The sequence below is a fragment of the Oncorhynchus mykiss genome, chromosome 4 (genome assembly GCF_013265735.2).
Source record: "Oncorhynchus mykiss isolate Arlee chromosome 4, USDA_OmykA_1.1, whole genome shotgun sequence".
NCBI lineage: Eukaryota > Metazoa > Chordata > Actinopteri > Salmoniformes > Salmonidae > Oncorhynchus > Oncorhynchus mykiss.
This window is the reverse complement of record NC_048568.1, coordinates 28,862,501-28,883,115: the sequence shown is the minus strand read 5'-3', so window position 1 is coordinate 28,883,115 and position 20,615 is coordinate 28,862,501. Positions and strand designations below refer to the sequence as shown.

Here is a 20,615-nt window from a genome sequence, read left to right as displayed (position 1 = left end):
CGGCCTTGTTCAGGTGCAGAACGACAGATTTTTACCTTCTCAGCTCAGGGATTTGATCTAGCAACCTTTCGGTTACTGACTCATCGTTCTAACCACTAGGCTACCTGCCGCCCCAAGTGTGGCACACAGAAGGACACACACACGCACAGAAGGACACACACACGCACAGAAGGACACACACACGCACAAAAGGACACACACACGCACAAAAGGACACACACACGCACAAAAGGACACACACACACACACAGAAGGACACACACGCGCACAGAAGGACACACTCATGCACAGAAGGACACACACAGTACAGACATTGCAATGTATTGCCCTGGCCACATCTGCAGTCCTCATGCCTCCTTGCAGCATGCCTAAGGCACGTTCACGCAGCTGAGCAGGGACCCTGGGAATCTTTCTTTTGGTGTTTTTCAGAGTCAGTAGAAAGGCCTCTTTAGTATCCTAACTGTTCATAACTGTGACCTTAATTGCCTACCGTCTGTAAGCTGTTAGTGCCTTAACTACCATTCCACAGGTGCATGTTCATTAATTGTTTATGGTTCATTGAACATGGGAAACAGTGTTTAAACCCTTTACAAAGAAGATCTGTGAAGTTATTTGGATTTTTACGAATTATCTTTGAAAAACAGGGTCCTGAAAAAGGGACGTTTCTTTTTTTGCTGAGTTGATATGAATCACAGGAGGTTGGTGCCTCCTTCATTGGGGAGGATAAGCTCATGGTAATAGCTGTTGGGTAATGGTAATGATAATGGTTTCCAGGTGTTTGATGCCATTCTATTTGCTCTGTTCCAGCTATTATTACCATCCTCCCCTCAGCAGCCTCCACTGGTATGAGTAAATGAAGTAGTTAAAAACACAGTTCAGTGTTGGAGAGGGCCAGGAAAGTGATGAATGATCAACTACAGCCAGGTCTTACTATAAGATGTCGGATTTATGATTGGCAAGCAATTCTCCCACCAATATAATTCAAATAAACATCCTCTGTCTGTCAATGGCCGACAAGGGATTTGTGTTTCTGCTGCGTGTGTGTGTGTGTGTGTGTGTGTGTGTGTGTGTGTGTGTGTGTGTGTGTGTGTGTATGTGTGTGTGTGTGGTGTGTGTGTGTGTGTGTACTGTAACCATACCTGCGCTGGGAGAAGAGGGCTCATGCACACTAGATGAGTCACTGTAGGTATTGGAGGCCTGTTCTGACAGTTTCTTCTTGGTACTTGATGTCTTGATGTGTTTCTTCTTGTTCTTCACCAGAATCTTTCCCATCAGATCCATTGGACTGGGCAGGGGCACCCCTGTCTCCAACTAGAGACAGAGAGAGAGAGGAAAGACAGAGAGAGAGGGATAGAAGGAGAGAGAGAGAGAGAGAGAGAGAGAGAGAGAGAGAGTGAGAGAGGGGGGGAGAGGAGAGGAGAGACAGAGAGAGAGGGATAGAAGGAGAGAGAGAGAGAGAGAGAGAGAGAGAGAGAGAGAGAGAGTGTGAGGGAGGGAAGAGACAGATAGTAGAGAGAGAGAGAGGGAGTTAGACTCTTTACTTGAGAGTAACAACCAAGGTTCCTACTAATGATGATGTTGGTGGGCGTGTGTATTAGGCAATAGTTTCAAAACAAACTTGGTTTTGTGATGATGACAGGGTGTTGGTCAGTCATAGTGTAAAAGGCTTCTTAGTGACCTGAATGAAATAAGGCTCTTACAGGCTGTGATGGCAAGCAACTGTTTAGTTTACAAGCTTCAACACTTTCTACGCCCCAGAATGGGGTTTCCTTTGGGGAGAGTGGGAGTGTATGCTTACAACACTCTCTCTCTCTGGAGAGCAGACTTGAGTAGACACAGCACTGGTTTATTCATGTGATGCCCTTCTGTTCTGTTGGATCACACTGCTGATGCCCATTGATAAAGGAGTGTTACATGCTGACCAAACCGGACGCGTGCGTGCGTCCACCATCACGCGCACGTTGATTTTGTTCATCCACACCAGAAGTGATCAGGACACGCAGGTTGAAATATCAAAACAAACTCTGAGCCAATTATATTCATTTGGGGACAGGTCAAAAAGCATTAAACATGTATGGCAATTTAGCTAGCTAGCTTGTAGTTGCTAGCTAATTTGTCCTGGGATATAAACATTGGGTTGTTATTTTAGCTGAAATGCACAAGGTCCTCTACTCCTACAATTAATCCACAGATAAAACGGTATATCAAGTTCATTTCTAGTCATCTCTCTTCCTTCAGGCTTCTTTTTCTTCTTTGGACTTTATATGACGGTTGGCAACCAACTTTACAGCATTACTACAACCAACTTTACAGCATTACTACAACCAACTTTACAGAATTACTACTCTAACTGACTGGAGTGTGGACCTCAGTTCATCTTTCAATCACCCACGTGGGTATATGCTCCTAAAAACCAATGAGGAGATGGGAGAGGCTGGACTTGGGTCACAAACAGAACCAATTTTTATTTTACCGCCTATCCATGCAGCCGCTCGCTGATGCGCACGAGCAGTGTGGGTACAATGATTGAAAAACTTGTATGTGTACATTTATTTTGCTATGCGAGCAGCGTGGTTAGCCTGTTAGAAGACACTGAGCTTCATCACACAATCGCATGCAAGCGCTCGTACACGTAGGTAAACGCTTGCACACAGGCACGCATCACACACACACACACACACACACAATTACCAACTTTCTCAGCTTTAAACAGCATCACACTTCTGAGCATCTGCCATATCTACTTGTCTTCAGTTGTCTTTCATCCTCAACTAAGAGAACATCTTGATCCAAACACATACACGATACTTCTCACCAAAAAGCAGATCAGCATTTCCGCTTAATGGACTGTAAAGAACATCACACTTCTGGCTTAGTCAGCACTGCTTCCGCCTGATTCAGCTCACACCGAGGCTCAAACCCAGGACCTCTGCCTTGCTAGCATGAGTCCACCCTCCCGAAGCGGCTAACCAGTTGGCGCCACTGAAGTGAACAATTCTGCAGTGCAAGTGGTGCCACCTCAGGCTGAGGAGGAAGTGTAACACATCCCTATGAGCTGCAGGAGCAACAGAGGGTCATTGATCTGTGAGCAACTTTCCGGAAGCAATCATTCCATTACAACCATCTTTAGTCCCCAATGGCCATGTCCTAAAAATCCCATATCAATCACACTCTGTGGCGAATTTGGCAGCAACAGAAAATTGTTGATACATGCCAGCAAACCCACTACACAACACAACGCTAAACAACATGGTGACACACTGTTATGGCCAACCGCAGTCCCAACACCTTACCACTGCGACACCTGGCTATCAGCGGTGCCTTGTCTGGCGGTGAAACAGTTTATTCAGTCTCATTTACAGCCTTTAAAAAAAACATTGCTGTGTGCTTATGAGTGCATTTGTGCGTGTTTATGTGTGTGTGATTGTTGTTATGTCAGAATAGACTCTGACAAGAAGTTCCTCCACAAAGGGACAATGCAAGCTTTGACTGGTAGCCATGGCAACTGGCTGGAAGGAGATAAGAAAAGCAGCACAGTCTACAGATCATCCCGTAACACAACACGCACACATATAAACACACAGCACACAATAGCTGACTGGTAGGGAGAGAGGACCATGTGCTTGTGATTGCAGACAGATTCAAAGGGTTGGTTTGGATAAAGAGCAATAGAGAGGAAGGGAGGTAGAAAGCTGAGGGAGAAAGAGGGGAGAGGCAGTGGAGAGCGAGAAAGAGAGAGAGGGAATGAGAGATCAAAAAAGACAGGTAAACATGTAGTTTTAGTTGACACGAGGTTTAGAGGGTCACTCAGGGGTGAGGGAGCGGAGAGAGACGTTACACTCACTGGTCCATGTCATAGAGGTGTGTTGAACTGTGTGTTTGACAGTGTGTAAACATGAGTGTTTGTGCAAGCAGGGGTCTTACAGGGTACTTCTCCAGAGGGTCGGTCAGTAACATGTCTCCAAATATTGACCTGCAGTACTCCGCCATCTTGGCCTGCTGCTTGGGCCTGGGAGGCAACACACATACAGCGTTACAACCATTACAATCACCTCACAGTGGCCTAATGTTGGTATTTAGCAATTTGCTACGGAAGTTGATAGCGTTAGTGTGACCGATTGGGATTTGAATCTGGGTGTCCTTGGGGAGCTAACGCAAGTCTCCAGGTTTCAGCTCAGGCAAGGTCACAAAACATGAAAATGTGGCTCACCAAGCCACCTTCGCTGCATTTTCATCTAGCCAGCTAATGGCTTCAGAGTGGCTAGCATGTAGTGAGTCACTATTGACTTAAGAGTGACTAGTATTAGCAAAGATGGTGATAAATGAATGGCCTTTTACCATTGAAAACAATTGTCAGTGTACTAACTGTGTGTGTCTCAGATAGACACCAATCCTATAGCAGCTGGGTCTGGTCAGAGTAGTTCATTAACTTTTATTGAACCAGAAAAAAACTGCGAGTGGGGTGTCTCACTTCCTCTTCCGTCTCTGGTATTAGCATGTAGCTATTAGTTAATGCCCTACTTTAAGAGTGGCTAACATTAGCATATAGCTAATTAGCGCGATACATAAGAGTGGCAAGCATGGCAGCTAAAATTGCACTACCATAACCATAGAATACAGAGGTCCGGAATCACTGTTTGAACTGATGTTAAACAAATCGGAAAAGTGTTGGAGTGTACATTTATCAAAGACATCAAACAAGGTAAACACACAGGCCTGAGATTTGCTGACTTACGAGTCCACGTGGTTCTCAAAGGAGAGGATGACAGGGAAAGGGGAGGTCTTGAAGGCACACTCTGCTATGGCCTCAATCACCTCCTGTAGACACATAGAGAAGACAGACAGGGTGTCAGCACTGGTCAATGACCAATGGGATCAAATATCAATGACTGTGATCGCTGATCAAATTGTATTTTATTTGATGACAGATATAAAATGGCTGGTGGTCAGGCTATCGCAAAATATCTATTATGAATATTTGAAGTACAAGATTGGTACAGTGATTTGGAGAGCCGCTGGTGTAGAGCTTGTTGACTCATTGAACATCTGATAGGGATGTTTAGTAGCATAAGACTAAGTGGTTAAGTGAATTTTACAACCATTTATATCGACGCAAGAGGGTAAATACACTTAATAGCTTACCCTCTATCTCTCTCACACACACACTTCCCCTTCTCTCTCTATCTTCCGCTCATTCCCTCTCTCTCTCTCTCTCTCTCTCTCTCATTCCCTCTCTCTCATTCCCTTTCTCTATCAGTCCACTTATACATTTCTATTTCACTCTCAATCAGTGTCATTCTCTTGATCTTACGCTGCGTTTACATAGGCAGCCCAATTCTGACCTTTTTTCCACAAATAGTTTTTTTGACCAATTACATCAGATATTTTCAGAGCTGATCTGATTTGGTAAAAAGACCAATTAGTAAAAAATAATATCTGAATTTGGCTGCCTGTGTAAACTCAGCCATAGTACTCTCACTAAAGACTAAATTCCCTTTATCAATCAATCAATCTCTTCTCCGTCTAGCTCTCTTCTTTCCTCCTCTCCCTCTCTCCTATTGCTCTCTACAATACTTAATACCGTGCAACTCTTTCTCTCCGTCTGCCTGTTTCTCAAACCATATTTAGCTCTCTCTCTCCCCTCTTTCCTTTTCTCTCTCCCTCCCTCCCTCTCCCGTCTTTCCTTTTCTCTCTCCCTCCCTCCCTCTCCCGTCTTTCTCAACTCTCTCCCTCCCTATCCCCTCTTTCCTTCTCTCTCTCTCCCTCTCCCCTCTTTCCTTCTCTCTTCCTCCCTCCCTCTCCCCTCTTTCCTTTTCTCTCTCCCTCCCTCCCTCTCCCGTCTTTCTCAACTCTCTCTCCCTCTCTATCCCCTCTTTCCTTCTCTCTCTCTCTCTCCCTCCCTCTCCCCTCTTTCCTTCTCTCTCTCCCTCCCTCTCCCCTCTTTCCTTTTCTCTCCCTCCCTCTCCCCACTTTCCTTCTCTCTTCCTCCCTCCCTCTCCCCTCTTTCCTTTTCTCTCTCCCTCCCTCCCTCTCCCGTCTTTCTCAACTCTCTCCCTCCCTATCCCCTCTTTCCTTCTCTCTCTCTCCCTCCCTCTCCCCTCTTTCCTTCTCTCTCCCTCCCTCCCTCTCCCCTCTTTCCTTTTCTCTCTCCCTCCCTCCCTCTCCCGTCTTTCTCAACTCTCTCTCCCTCCCTCTCCCCTCTTTCCTTCTCTCTCTCTCCCCCTATCCCCTCTTTCCGTCTCTCTCTCACCCTCCCTATCCCCTCTTTCCTTCTCTCTCTCTCCCCCTCTCCCCACTTTCCTTCTCTCTCCCTCCCTATCCCCTCTTTCCTTCTCTCTCTCCCTCCCTCCCTCTCCCCTCTTTCCTTCTCTCTCCCTCCCTCTCCCCTTCCTTCTCTCTTTCCCTCCCTTCTCCCTATTTTTTTCCCTCCTCCTCCATGCCCATTGTCTCGCTTCCACACACTCTTTCTCCATCCCTCCCCATCTCCCTCTCCCTCCATCTCCATCTCTCTCTACTATCTCTCTGGTTCCAGACAGTTTACCTTGAAGGAGATTTCAGTTGTCATGGTGAATCCGTGTGTGATGACAGGTTCTTCTTCGGTGGTGCGTCCCTTCCAGCAGTCCAGCTCGATACAGCGACAACCTGACAGGAGGACCTGCCGATACATCTCTACCGACGAGTTACCTGCCAGCTGACCCGCTACACACGCACGCACGCACACACACACACACACACACACACACACACACACACACACACACACACACACACACACACACACACACACACACACACAAAACACTTAACCGATTCTTCTTTTAAAGACAGTTAACCACATTATTTAACAAATTTATTCTCTTCCTACTGTGTCAAGACGAGACATTCCCACACATCTCGCGCTCTCATTAGGCACATTAGTCATTAGAGTTACGAGCAGCACTACATTCCACAGAGCAGAGCACTTTCTCCATTAACAAAGCAGTTCTCTCTACATCAGCATCGTATTACCACCGCATATTACCAGACACACTCACCACTGTGTCTGTGAGTGTATGTGGGTATGTGTGTGTGTGTCACTTCAGAAGGCACCCCTGAGCTCCTCTATAAATGCAATCTCATCTCTTCCTTAGGAGCGTGAAGGGATATACACACACACACACACACACACACACACACACACACACACACACACACACACACACACACACACACACACACACACACACACACACACACACACACACACACACACACACACACACACACACACACACACACACACACCACAACTTGCTGGGGATGACAGCATTTTAAGACGCCTCTTACTCCATTACAGGAAAGTTAACTCATAAATGAGTTTCTGGCTTCAGCACAGTTCTGTTTAGAAGCAGATTACAGACGGATCAATGTAAAGAAATAATAATGCCCTGGCCATAAAGTCATCAGTTATGACTTGTTAGAAATATTATTGTCTCCCTCTGCCAAGAGACAGAAATATCCCTTTAAAGCTGACAGTCTGCACCTTAACAAAGTCATTGTATCATTTTAAATCTAAGGTGCAGAGCCAAAACAACAACAAATGTGTCAATGTCCCAATAGTTTTGGAGCTCACTGAATTTCCGGGGTGTTTGAGGGGTGCACTTAAATCTCGCTGGATTGATGGCTCTCATTCTATTCCTGTGGTACTCTTTCATACTCTTGCTTGGGTCATTTTTTCCTGTTAAAGTCACGGTGGCGGAAGTGTTTTCGTATTGCCCTGTCAAACAGAAATTGGCTTAATAGAATACATTGTCTATAAGAACGCTACTTCGTCTGGGATTTAACACATCATCTCGACACTTACATCACAAGAAAGAGAAGAAAGATACATTTATTTTAAAGGGTGTTTGTTTTTTGTTGAATTGGAAAAAAGTTATAATTTAATACAGTGAAATGTTTACAGATTGAATGCGTTGAAATGAAAGCAACTTCCAGAAATGAACACTCAAATTATAGTTAAAAGTATTATGTCTGATCTCGCAAACAATGTAAAGTATGTTTAGATCGGTGTAAACATGTTGATCCAATGGTATCCTGCTATTGCAACTCTTGCTAAATAATGCTAGAGAATGTGACAACAACAGTAATTGATGAGGCAGACTAGACAGAACAGGTGAGTGCAGGTAGGGTAGACAGAACAGGTGAGTGCAGGTAGGGTAGACAGAACAGGTGAGTGCAGGTAGGGTAGACAGAACAGGTGAGTCCTGGTAGGGTAAACAGAACAGGTGAGTGCAGGTAGGGTAAACAGAACAGGTGAGTGCAGGTAGCGTAGACAGAACAGGTGAGTGCAGGTAGGGTAGACAGAACACGTGAGTCCTGGTAGGGTAGACAGAACAGGTGAGTGCAGGTAGGGTAGACAGAACAGGTGAGTGCAGGTAGGGTAGACAGAACAGGTGAGTGCAGGTAGGGTAGACAGAACAGGTGAGTGCAGGTAGGGTAGACAGAACGGGTGAGTGCTGGTAGGGTAGACAGAACAGGTGAGTGCAGGTAGGGTAAACAGAACAGGTGAGTGCTGGTAGGGTAGACAGAACAGGTGAGTGCAGGTAGGGTAGACAGAACAGGTGAGTGCAGGTAGGGTAGACAGAACAGGTGAGTGCTGGTAGGGTAGACAGAACAGGTGAGTGCAGGTAGGGTAGACAGAACATGTGAGTCCTGGTAGGGTAGACAGAACAGGTGAGTGCAGGTAGGGTAGACAGAACAGGTGAGTGCAGGTAGGGTAGACAGAACAGGTGAGTGCAGGTAGGGTAGACAGAACAGGTGAGTGCAGGTAGGGTAGACAGAACGGGTGAGTGCTGGTAGGGTAGACAGAACAGGTGAGTGCAGGTAGGGTAGACAGAACGGGTGAGTGCAGGTAGGGTAGACAGAACAGGTGAGTGCAGGTAGGGTAGACAGAACGGGTGAGTGCTGGTAGCGTAGACAGAACAGGTGAGTGCAGGTAGGGTAGACAGAACGGGTGAGTGCTGGTAGCGTAGACAGAACAGGTGAGTGCAGGTTGTGTAGACAGAACAGGTGAGTGCAGGTAGGGTAGACAGAACAGGTGAGTGCTGGTAGCGTAGACAGAACAGGTGAGTGCAGGTTGTGTAGACAGAACGGGTGAGTGCTGGTAGGGTAGACAGAACAGGTGAGTGCAGGTAGGGTAGACAGAACGGGTGAGTGCTGGTAGCGTAGACAGAACAGGTGAGTGCAGGTAGGGTAGACAGAACGGGTGAGTGCTGGTAGCGTAGACAGAACAGGTGAGTGCAGGTTGTGTAGACAGAACAGGTGAGTGCAGGTAGGGTAGACAGAACAGGTGAGTGCAGGTAGGGTAGACAGAACAGGTGAGTGCTGGTACCGTAGACAGAACAGGTGAGTGCAGGTTGTGTAGACAGAACAGGTGAGTGCTGGTAGCGTAGACAGAACAGGTGAGTGCAGGTTGTGTAGACAGAACAGGTGAGTGCAGGTAGGGTAGACAGAACGGGTGAGTGCTGGTAGCGTAGACAGAACAGGTGAGTGCAGGTAGGGTAGACAGAACGGGTGAGTGCAGGTAGCGTAGACAGAACAGGTGAGTGCAGGTAGGGTAGACAGAACAGCTGAGTGCTGGTAGCGTAGACAGAACAGGTGAGTGCAGGTAGCGTAGACAGAACAGGTGAGTGCAGGTAGGGTAGACAGAACAGGTGAGTGCTGGTAGCGTAGACAGAACAGGTGAGTGCAGGTAGGGTAGACAGAACGGGTGAGTGCAGGTAGGGTAGACAGAACGGGTGAGTGCTGGTAGCGTAGACAGAACAGGTGAGTGCTGGTAGCGTAGACAGAACAGGTGAGTGCAGGTTGTGTAAACAGAACAGGTGAGTGCTGGTAGCGTAGACAGAACAGGTGAGTGCAGGTTGTGTAGACAGAACAGGTGAGTGCAGGTAGGGTAGACAGAACGGGTTAGTGCTGGTAGCGTAGACAGAACAGGTGAGTGCAGGTAGGGTAGACAGAACAGGTGAGTGCTGGTAGCGTAGACAGAACAGGTGAGTGCAGGTTGTGTAGACAGAACAGGTGAGTGCTGGTAGCGTAGACAGAACAGGTGAGTGCAGGTTGTGTAGACAGAACAGGTGAGTGCAGGTAGGGTAGACAGAACGGGTGAGTGCTGGTAGCGTAGACAGAACGGGTGAGTGCTGGTAGCGTAGACAGAACAGGTGAGTGCTGGTAGCGTAGACAGAACAGGTGAGTGCAGGTTGTGTAAACAGAACAGGTGAGTGCTGGTAGCGTAGACAGAACAGGTGAGTGCAGGTTGTGTAGACAGAACAGGTGAGTGCAGGTAGGGTAGACAGAACGGGTTAGTGCTAGTAGCGTAGACAGAACAGGTGAGTGCAGGTAGGGTAGACAGAACAGGTGAGTGCTGGTAGCGTAGACAGAACAGGTGAGTGCAGGTTGTGTAGACAGAACAGGTGAGTGCTGGTAGCGTAGACAGAACAGGTGAGTGCAGGTTGTGTAGACAGAACAGGTGAGTGCAGGTAGGGTAGACAGAACGGGTGAGTGCTGGTAGCGTAGACAGAACAGGTGAGAGCAGGTAGGGTAGACAGAACGGGTGAGTGCTGGTAGCGTAGACAGAACAGGTGAGTGCAGGTAGGGTAGACAGAACAGGTGAGTGCTGGTAGCGTAGACAGAACAGGTGAGTGCAGGTAGCGTAGACAGAACAGGTGAGTGCAGGTAGGGTAGACAGAACGGGTGAGTGCAGGTAGGGTAGACAGAACGGGTGAGTGCTGGTAGCGTAGACAGAACAGGTGAGTGCAGGTAGCGTAGACAGAACAGGTGAGTGCAGGTAGGGTAGACAGAACGGGTGAGTGCAGGTAGGGTAGACAGAACGGGTGAGTGCTGGTAGCGTAGACAGAACAGGTGAGTGCTGGTAGCGTAGACAGAACAGGTGAGTGCAGGTTGTGTAAACAGAACAGGTGAGTGCTGGTAGCGTAGACAGAACAGGTGAGTGCAGGTTGTGTAGACAGAACAGGTGAGTGCAGGTAGGGTAGACAGAACGGGTTAGTGCTGGTAGCGTAGACAGAACAGGTGAGTGCAGGTAGGGTAGACAGAACAGGTGAGTGCTGGTAGCGTAGACAGAACAGGTGAGTGCAGGTTGTGTAGACAGAACAAGTGTTTGTTGTTGCAGCCCTGTTCCACCCCTTTATGTAAATGTTGTCATATATGCAAATAGACCCAGAGTATTTAAGAAAATGAGGCACATATCATTTTCATTATTTTAACACAAAATATCATATAAATACCTGATACAATTAGAAAATGTATATATGACTGCATTCTAAAAATATAAAAAAACAGGGACATTTTACAATAAATGTAATACCTGAATTCCCACCAAAAACTATTTTTTATGTACTATAATTCATTCAATACGTGATGGATAAAAAATGAATCAACAAGTTTGGAGTATCTTCATCTATTATCCAAGTGTTGCATTTATTAGAACTGTTTTTAAAACTGTTAAACAATTTTGATGACCATTTCTATTTTCGTTATTTGACGTTAGCCTATTACAGAAATGTGGGAGAAATGTGATTCACTTGAGAGATTTTCACACACTCCCCCTCCCCGGAATAGATTTGAATAGATTATTGCTGCCATAGGCTAGTCAGTCTGAATTCCAGTCTGAAGAAATTTTGAGGGTGCTGTTTGGATAAGCACCTGAGGTGCACAGGACAGAAAGGAACCCCACTGGCTGAATTTGATTCACTTTGAAAGGGTCAAACAACCATATATGATCATGTGTTACATATTAGTTACCACAGTACTAAAAATAAAGACATTAAAGAATAGGCCTACCTGTGAGGTATGTGTTGTGGGAGGAGTTGATGAAGTAATGAGGCAGTGGTAGGGTCATGTCTTCACTCTGGTCCAGCTTCTCTGGGGGGATGATGCTGTTTTCTTCACTACTCAGGTACTTGGCAAAGCCGTCTACCGAGATCTGACCTGTGGGAACACACACAAACACACAACATGTTACAGAAGGTAGCTGGTTGGACTGTAGTAGGGCGGTCCCCAACTCAAAAAAATCTTGACCGACCAAATGTTGTCTGTTTTAAAAGTGTATTTTTCCATATATGCACACCCTATGTGTTTTAATAAAATCAACAATATGTATTGAGCTTGTCTGATGCTTTAAGTTTAGGGTTTTATTAAATAAACAAATGACTCAAGATGGCGCCAGAGATCTAGATAACCAGAAGAAAAAAACCTGGCCCAACTATTCTCCTTCCGCTCCTGTTGGCTTTCGCAGATTCTGCCATTACTCTCCTGAAGTTGCCAGTAATAGGCTACATGAGGAGTCAGCAACTTTTCTCCTATGGAATGCCAATTTATCTTACCATTTCTACCGATCTGTGTGCCAGTTATTGTTTTCACATGCACATTTCCGTGAAACAGTTTCATTTAATTTATAATAAGGTCTTCATATCTCAAAATCATTATCATGTGGTTAATCAAAATTCTATCCAAATCTAAATGAAAATGACACCAACCTAAAAAGTAACTTCTATTGCCATTGTCAACTATGTTAAAACAGCCTACATGAAGCCAAGAAATAAAAACATTGCAGCCTGCAGGTAGAACATATCCTGATGAAAATAAATATCCTATGAATCACATTGGCTCCGCATGGCCTGTCTGCAACGAATTTGAAACATTGTATCAACTATTCATTTGGTTACAGCCCAAAGCTTTTGCTAGCGAACTTGCAACGTATAAAATATTCTGGGCCCTCAGTTTCCTGGACCAGTGAGCTCAGGAAAGACACAGCTGGAGGCTATTGGCACAAGGGATAAGAAGCAGTGCTTGACTTGGGCAGGAGCTCACCAGAGCTGAGTACTGACACCTCACACGTTCTACTGCTTGAGCCCCTGTTCTTCTTATAGAATCAATAGTATTGTGGATCTGCTCCTGCTCCTGCACCTAAATATAAACAGTACCAGCACCCAAATTGAGTACCATACCCTATTTCAGTCCAAGTCAAGTACTGATAAGAAGTAATCAGATAGGCCATTTTATGACGTTTCCATTATATCAGAGCATGACATTTTTGCCTTTCACGCTGAGTGGTAATCGAAAGGGAGAGAGCTGGAATGATTTTAAAAATACATTAAGGAACTATTGCAATTCTCAATGGATGTAAAAACAAACCTTGTTTGCTTGCTCGAGGTGAAGAAAACATTACTTTGAAAAGCTCCACAGGTCATTAGTGGTGGTGCGTTAAGCCAATCAGAAATACTATCAGATCCCCAAATGGGAACATTTATATGCCTACATTTACGCGCAGGTCGGGTAGCCTGTAGGCCTACTTCTATGTATAATCAGGCCAGGTAGCCTGTAGGCCTACTTCTATGTATAATCAGGTCATGTAGTCTATATGCCTACTTATATGTATAATCAGGCCAGGTAGCCTATATGCCTACTTATATGTATAATCAGGCCAGGTAGCCTATAGGCCTACTTCTATGTATAATCAGGCCAGGTAGCCTATAGGCCTACTTCTATGCATAATCAGGCAAGGTAGCCTATAGACCTACTTCTATGTATAATCAGGTCAGGTAGCCTATAGGCCTACTTCTATGTATAATCAGGTCATGTAGTCTATATGCCTACTTATATGTATAATCAGGCCAGGTAGCCTATATGCCTACTTATATGTATAATCAGGCCAGGTAGCCTATAGGCCTACTTCTATGTATAATCAGGCCAGGTAGCCTATAGGCCTACTTCTATGTATAATCAGGCCAGGTAGCCTATAGACCTACTTCTATGTATAATCAGGCCAGGTAGCCTATAGACCTACTTCTCTGTATAATCAGGTCAGGTAGCCTATAGGCCTACTTCTATGTATAATCAGGCCAGGTAGCCTATAGGCCTACTTCTATGTATAATCAGGCCAGGTTGCCTATAGACCTACTTCTATGTATAATCAGGTCAGGTAGCCTATAGGCCTACTTCTATGTATAATCAGGCCAGGTAGCCTATAGGCCTACTTCTATGTATAATCAGGCCAGGTAGCCTATAGACCTACTTCTATGTATAATCAGGCCAGGTAGCCTATAGACCTACTTCTATGTATAATCAGGCCAGGTAGCCTATAGACCTACTTCTATGTATAATCAGGTCAGGTAGCCTATAGACCTACTTCTATGTATAATCAGGTCAGGTAGCCTATAGGCCTACTTCTATGTATAATCAGGTCAGGTAGCCTATAGGCCTACTTCTATGTATAATCAGGTCAGGTAGCCTATAGGCCTACTTCTATGTATAATCAGGCCAGGTAGCCTATAGACCTACTTCTATGTATAATCAGGTCAGGTAGCCTATAGGCCTACTTCTATGTATAATCAGGTCAGGTAGCCTATAGACCTACTTCTCTGTATAATCAGGTCAGGTAGCCTATAGGCCTACTTCTATGTATAATCAGGCCAGGTAGCCTATAGGCCTACTTCTATGTATAATCAGGTCAGGTAGCCTATAGGCCTACTTCTCTGTATAATCAGGCCAGGTAGCCTATAGGCCTACTTCTCTGTATAATCAGGTCAGGTAGCCTATAGGCCTACTTCTATGTATAATCAGGCCAGGTTGCCTATAGACCTACTTCTATGTATAATCAGGCCAGGTAGCCTATAGACCTACTTCTATGTATAATCAGGTCAGGTAGCCTATAGGCCTACTTCTATGTATAATCAGGCCAGGTAGCCTATAGACCTACTTCTATGTATAATCAGGTCAGGTAGCCTATAGACCTACTTCTATGTATAATCAGGTCAGGTAGCCTATAGACCTACTTCTCTGTATAATCAGGTCAGGTAGCCTATAGGCCTACTTCTATGTATAATCAGGTCAGGTAGCCTATAGGCCTACTTCTATGCGTGCTCGTCCTTACTCAACATTGACAGGAGAACTCCAAACAAAAGACAATGACTAAATTGACAAAACTCACAAATGGAATGAAATAAACCAAAACTTGTGTCTCAAGTGCAGCATAGGTTGTGCGAACTGCAAACAATGTGTCCACTCCGACAATGATAACGGGAAGATAATATTGAATGCATTAACATAAATTATCGTAACCAAAGTAACAAACATTGTGGATGAGAAATTACAGGAATTAACAATGAATGTACTATTGGTGATATATGTAATGGGGAATTGATATACACTAACAATCAAACAATTCACACAATGAAGTTATGAAACAATGAATGTGTACAAATTGGCGGGAGAGAGCGCATTCTGGAGAGAGAAGTGCATTGTGCATCTGGGTGCATGGTCAATCCGATGTCTGCATTGGCCATGCAGCATTTACTGTGATACTGCCTCGGCAGAGGTCAGGGCATTCATTCTTCTTGTGCTTCGCAGAGTAGAGCTGTTGTCAAGGAAGTGAGTTTGTGTTTTCTACAGGATGTACCGCCCCCACCTACCGTCAACCAATCATGTCAATGCGGTGCTATCCTCTGCATTGTTACAAAACTGGGAGGTACATGGCGATGTGGTACGGAGCTGGATTTGGCCTCTGGAGGCTCACACCCTCCATCTGGAGCCTCCCACCACATTTCTGGATCAAGCATAAATTGGTTTTCAGTCTAGGCCTCCGTGAGGGATTAGTTCACTGAGATGGGCGCAAATATATATATTTGTTAGTGCTCAACTAAAACAATCTGTCACGCCCTGGTCTTAGTATTTTGTGTTTTCTTTATTATTTTGGTCAGGCCAGGGTGTGACATGGGTTTATTTATGTGGTGTGTTTTGTCTTGGGGTTTTCATAGGTATTGGGATTGTGGCTTAGTGGGGTTCTCTAGCAAAGTCTATGGCTGTCTGGAGTGGTTGCAATCAGAGGCAGGTGTTTATCGTTGTCTCTGATTGGGAACCATATTTAGGCAGCCATATTCTTTGAGTGTTTTGTGGGTGATTGTTCCTGTCTCTGTGTTTGTTGTCACCAGATAGGCTGTATAGGTTCACGGTACGTTTGTTGTTTTTGTATTGTTCGTTTCTTCTTCTTCATTAAACATGTTTCAAGACTACCACGCTGCATTTTGGTCCGACTCTCCTTCACCGCAAGAAAACCGCAACACAATATCTATTTGTTAGTGCTCAACTAAAACAATCTCTATTTGTTACTGTTCAACTAAAACAATCTCTATTTGTTACTGCTCAACTAAAACAATCTCTAATTGTTAGTGTTTGAATAAAACAATCTCTAATTGTTAGTGTTTGAATAAAACAATCTCTATTTGTTACTGTTTGACTAAAACAATCTCTATTTGTTACTGTTCAAATAAAACAATCTCTATTTGTTACTGCTCAACTAAAACAATCTCTAATTGTTAGTGTTTGAATAAAACAATCTCTATTTGTTACTGTTCAAATAAAACAATCTCTATTTGTTACTGTTTGACTAAAACAATCTCTATTTGTTACTGTTTGACTAAAACAATCTCTATTTGTTACTGTTCAACTAAAACAATCTCTAATTGTTAGTGTTTGAATAAAACAATCTCTATTTGTTACTGTTCAACTAAAACAATCTCTATTTGTTACTGTTTGACTAAAACAATCTCTATTTGTTACTGTTCAACTAAAACAATCTCTAATTGTTAGTGTTTGAATAAAACAATCTCTATTTGTTACTGTTCAACTAAAACAATCTCTATTTGTTACTGCTCAACTAAAACAATCTCTATTTGTTACTGTTTGACTAAAATAATCTCTATTTGTTACTGTTTGACTAAAACAATCTCTATTTGTTACTGTTTGACTAAAACAATCTCTATTTGTTACTGTTCAAATAAAACAATCTCTATTTGTTACTGTTTGACTAAAATAATCTCTATTTGTTACTGTTTGACTAAAACAATCTCTATTTGTTACTGTTTGACTAAAACAATCTCTATTTGTTACTGTTCAAATAAAACAATCTCTATTTGTTACTGTTTGACTAAAATAATCTCTATTTGTTACTGTTTGACTAAAACAATCTCTATTTGTTACTGTTTGAATAAAACAATCTCTATTTGTTACTGCTCAACTAAAACAATCTCTATTTGTTACTGTTCAACTAAAACAATATCTATTTGTTACTGTTTGAATAAAACAATCTCTATTTGTTACTGTTCAACTAAAACAATCTCTATTTGTTACTGTTTGAATAAAACAATCTCTATTTGTTACTGTTCAAATAAAACAATCTCTATTTGTTACTGTTTGACTAAAACAATCTCTATTTGTTACTGTTTGACTAAAACAATCTCTATTTGTTACTGTTCAACTAAAACAATCTCTATTTGTTACTGTTTGACTAAAACAATCTCTATTTGTTACTGTTCAACTAAAACAATCTCTAATTGTTAGTGTTTGACTAAAACAATCTCTATTTGTTACTGTTCAACTAAAACAATCTCTATTTGTTACTGTTTGACTAAAACAATCTCTATTTGTTACTGTTCAACTAAAACAATCTCTAATTGTTACTGTTCAACTAAAACAATCTCTATTTGTTACTGTTTGACTAAAACAATCTCTATTTGTTACTGTTCAACTAAAACAATCTCTATTTGTTACTGCTCAACTAAAACAATATCTATTTGCTACTGCTCAACTAAAATAATCTCTAATTGTTAGTGTTTGAATAAAACAATCGCTATTTGTTACTGTTCAACTAAAACAATCTCTATTTGTTACTGTTTGACTAAAACAATCTCTATTTGTTACTGTTCAACTAAAACAATCTCTAATTGTTACTGTTCAACTAAAACAATCTCTATTTGTTACTGTTTGACTAAAACAATCTCTATTTGTTACTGTTCAACTAAAACAATCTCTATTTGTTACTGTTCAACTAAAACAATCTCTATTTGTTACTGTTCAACTAAAACAATCTCTATTTGTTACTGCTCAACTAAAACAATCTCTATTTGTTACTGTTCAACTAAAACAATCTCTATTTGTTACTGTTTGACTAAAATAATCTCTATTTGTTACTGTTTGACTAAAACAATCTCTATTTGTTACTGTTCAACTAAAACAATCTCTATTTGTTACTGTTCAACTAAAACAATCTCTATTTGTTACTGCTCAACTAAAACAATCTCTATTTGTTACTGCTCAACTAAAACAATCTCTATTTGTTACTGTTCAACTAAAACAATCTCTATTTGTTACTGTTCAACTAAAACAATCTCTATTTGTTACTGTTCAAATAAAACAATCTCTATTTGTTACTGTTTGACTAAAACAATCTCTATTTGTTACTGTTCAACTAAAACAATCTCTATTTGTTACTGTTCAAATAAAACAATCTCTATTTGTTACTGTTTGACTAAAATAATCTCTATTTGTTACTGTTTGACTAAAACAATCTCTATTTGTTACTGTTTGACTAAAACAATCTCTATTTGTTACTGTTCAACTAAAACAATCTCTATTTGTTACTGTTTGACTAAAACAATCTCTATTTGTTACTGTTCAACTAAAACAATCTCTATTTGTTACTGTTCAACTAAAACAATCTCTATTTGTTAGTGTTTGAATAAAACAATCTCTATTTGTTACTGCTCAACTAAAACAATCTCTATTTGTTACTGTTCAACTAAAACAATCTCTATTTGTTACTGCTCAACTAAAACAATCTCTAATTGTTAGTGTTTGAATAAAACAATCTCTATTTGTTACTGCTCAACTAAAACAATCTCTAATTGTTAGTGTTTGAATAAAACAATCTCTATTTGTTACTGCTCAACTAAAACAATCTCTATTTGTTACTGTTTGACTAAAATAATCTCTATTTGTTACTGCTCAACTAAAATAATCTCTATTTGTTACTGTTCAACTAAAACAATCTCTAATTGTTAGTGTTTGAATAAAACAATCTCTATTTGTTACTGTTCAACTAAAATAATCTCTATTTGTTACTGTTTGACTAAAACAATCTCTAATTGTTACTGTTTGACTAAAACAATCTCTATTTGTTACTGTTCAACTAAAACAATCTCTATTTGTTACTGCTCAACTAAAACAATCTCTAATTGTTACTGTTCAACTAAAACAATCTCTATTTGTTACTGCTCAACTAAAACAATCTCTATTTGTTAGTGTTTGAATAAAACAATCGCTATTTGTTACTGTTCAACTTAAATAATCTTGGTCGAAAGCCTAAAGACCAAACAATTGACCAGTCGTACTAATTGGGATCAGCCCTAAACTGTTTCTGTTTTAGTATACCCTCACTACTCAAATACCTGGCGAAGCCCTCTTCCCACTTCTGCAGGATGACAAGATGAGCAGAACAACAGAGAACAGCCAGAGAGAGTAGAAATAATGGAAGACAACATGTTAAATGTTGTCAGTTTTGTAGTATGGTGTGTACATTTAGCTGAGTGTTAGGTTGAAGAGCTAAACCCATTAGAGTTGAAACCTGTTCATCTCCAGAGCTGCTGCTAACAGAATCAGACAGGCTGTATCCTGCTGATTGATCACTAGTGTATCCTGCTGATTGATCACTGGTGTAAGCTGCTGATTGATCACTAGTGTAAGCTGCTGATTGATCACTAGTGTATCCTGCTGATTGATCACTAGTGTAACCTGATGGGAGATGTTTCACCATTCACATTTTCTGCCATCGACACATTCCCTCATTCGATCAGTGTGTGTGTGTGCGTGCGTGTGTCACAGGAGGCTGCTGAGGGGAGGACAGCTCATAATATGGCTGGAATGGAGTGAATGAGATCAAACTATGTGTTTGATGTGTTTTACACAGTTAAGTACGCTCTGTTCCAGTTACTACTATAAACCCTTCCTCCCCAGTTATGTGGGGTGTGTGTGTGTCTAAATTAGAGGGCCACTGAAATCAATCTCAGGGACAAAGGCTGTTTCAATCCCAGACTATAAGGACCGATGACACACACTGAGTCACCCTACAATCCATACTCTGGTGCACTTACAGCGTTTGTGTGTGTGATCAATCGTACAACCCAGAGGCAAAGGATGTTGTAATAACTAATAAGTGCTTCTAGCTTCCCGGTTTAAAATCACTCAAACATCGAATAGCATTTCTACATGCAGTAATCAGGTGCATGAAGCTGAATAAAAGCTGCATTTGACACTTCAAACCCTCCAGCTCTCCTGACGGACATGCTCCCTTTAAATCATACACATCACTTGCACAGACACGTACACGCACACGCACACACACACACACACACACACACACACACACACACACACACACACACACACACACACACACACACTAAACCAGCATCATTTGATCAATGATCTCCATAGCGGGGTATCCAGGGAAATAAACGCTAACACGAGCGGCCAATTAGCCTCTCTCAACTGCACAGGCACACAGAACTAACGACTGTCACACACACACACACACCGACAAACGCATACACGTGCATGTGCACACACCTATCTCCCTCTGTGGTAAAATCCCTCTGTCATACAGCTGAACAGCTCAGGCGTACGACTAAAACACATACCCCCCCACCAGCATACACCACTCCCAACTACCAATACAAACACAAATGAAATAGCAACACACTGTACACAAAGGCAAACATGCTTGGGGC

At 42.5% G+C, this 20,615-nt stretch overlaps 1 protein-coding gene across 5 annotated transcripts in view; it reads right to left on the bottom strand.

The window, feature by feature from the left end:
- LOC110521072 (1-phosphatidylinositol 4,5-bisphosphate phosphodiesterase beta-1) overlaps positions 1-20,615 on the bottom strand; it is a 235,687-nt gene that overhangs the window by 51,638 nt on the left and 163,434 nt on the right. For all 5 annotated transcript variants that reach the window (XM_036976055.1, XM_036976056.1, XM_036976057.1 and 2 more), the window contains exons 10-14: positions 11,836-11,982; positions 6,542-6,699; positions 4,736-4,818; positions 3,925-4,009; positions 1,140-1,311 (exon numbers count right to left, since the gene is read on the bottom strand). In XM_036976055.1, coding sequence (XP_036831950.1) covers positions 1,140-1,311; positions 3,925-4,009; positions 4,736-4,818; positions 6,542-6,699; positions 11,836-11,982 — 645 coding nt within the window. The remainder of the gene's footprint in view (positions 1-1,139; positions 1,312-3,924; positions 4,010-4,735; positions 4,819-6,541; positions 6,700-11,835; positions 11,983-20,615) is intronic.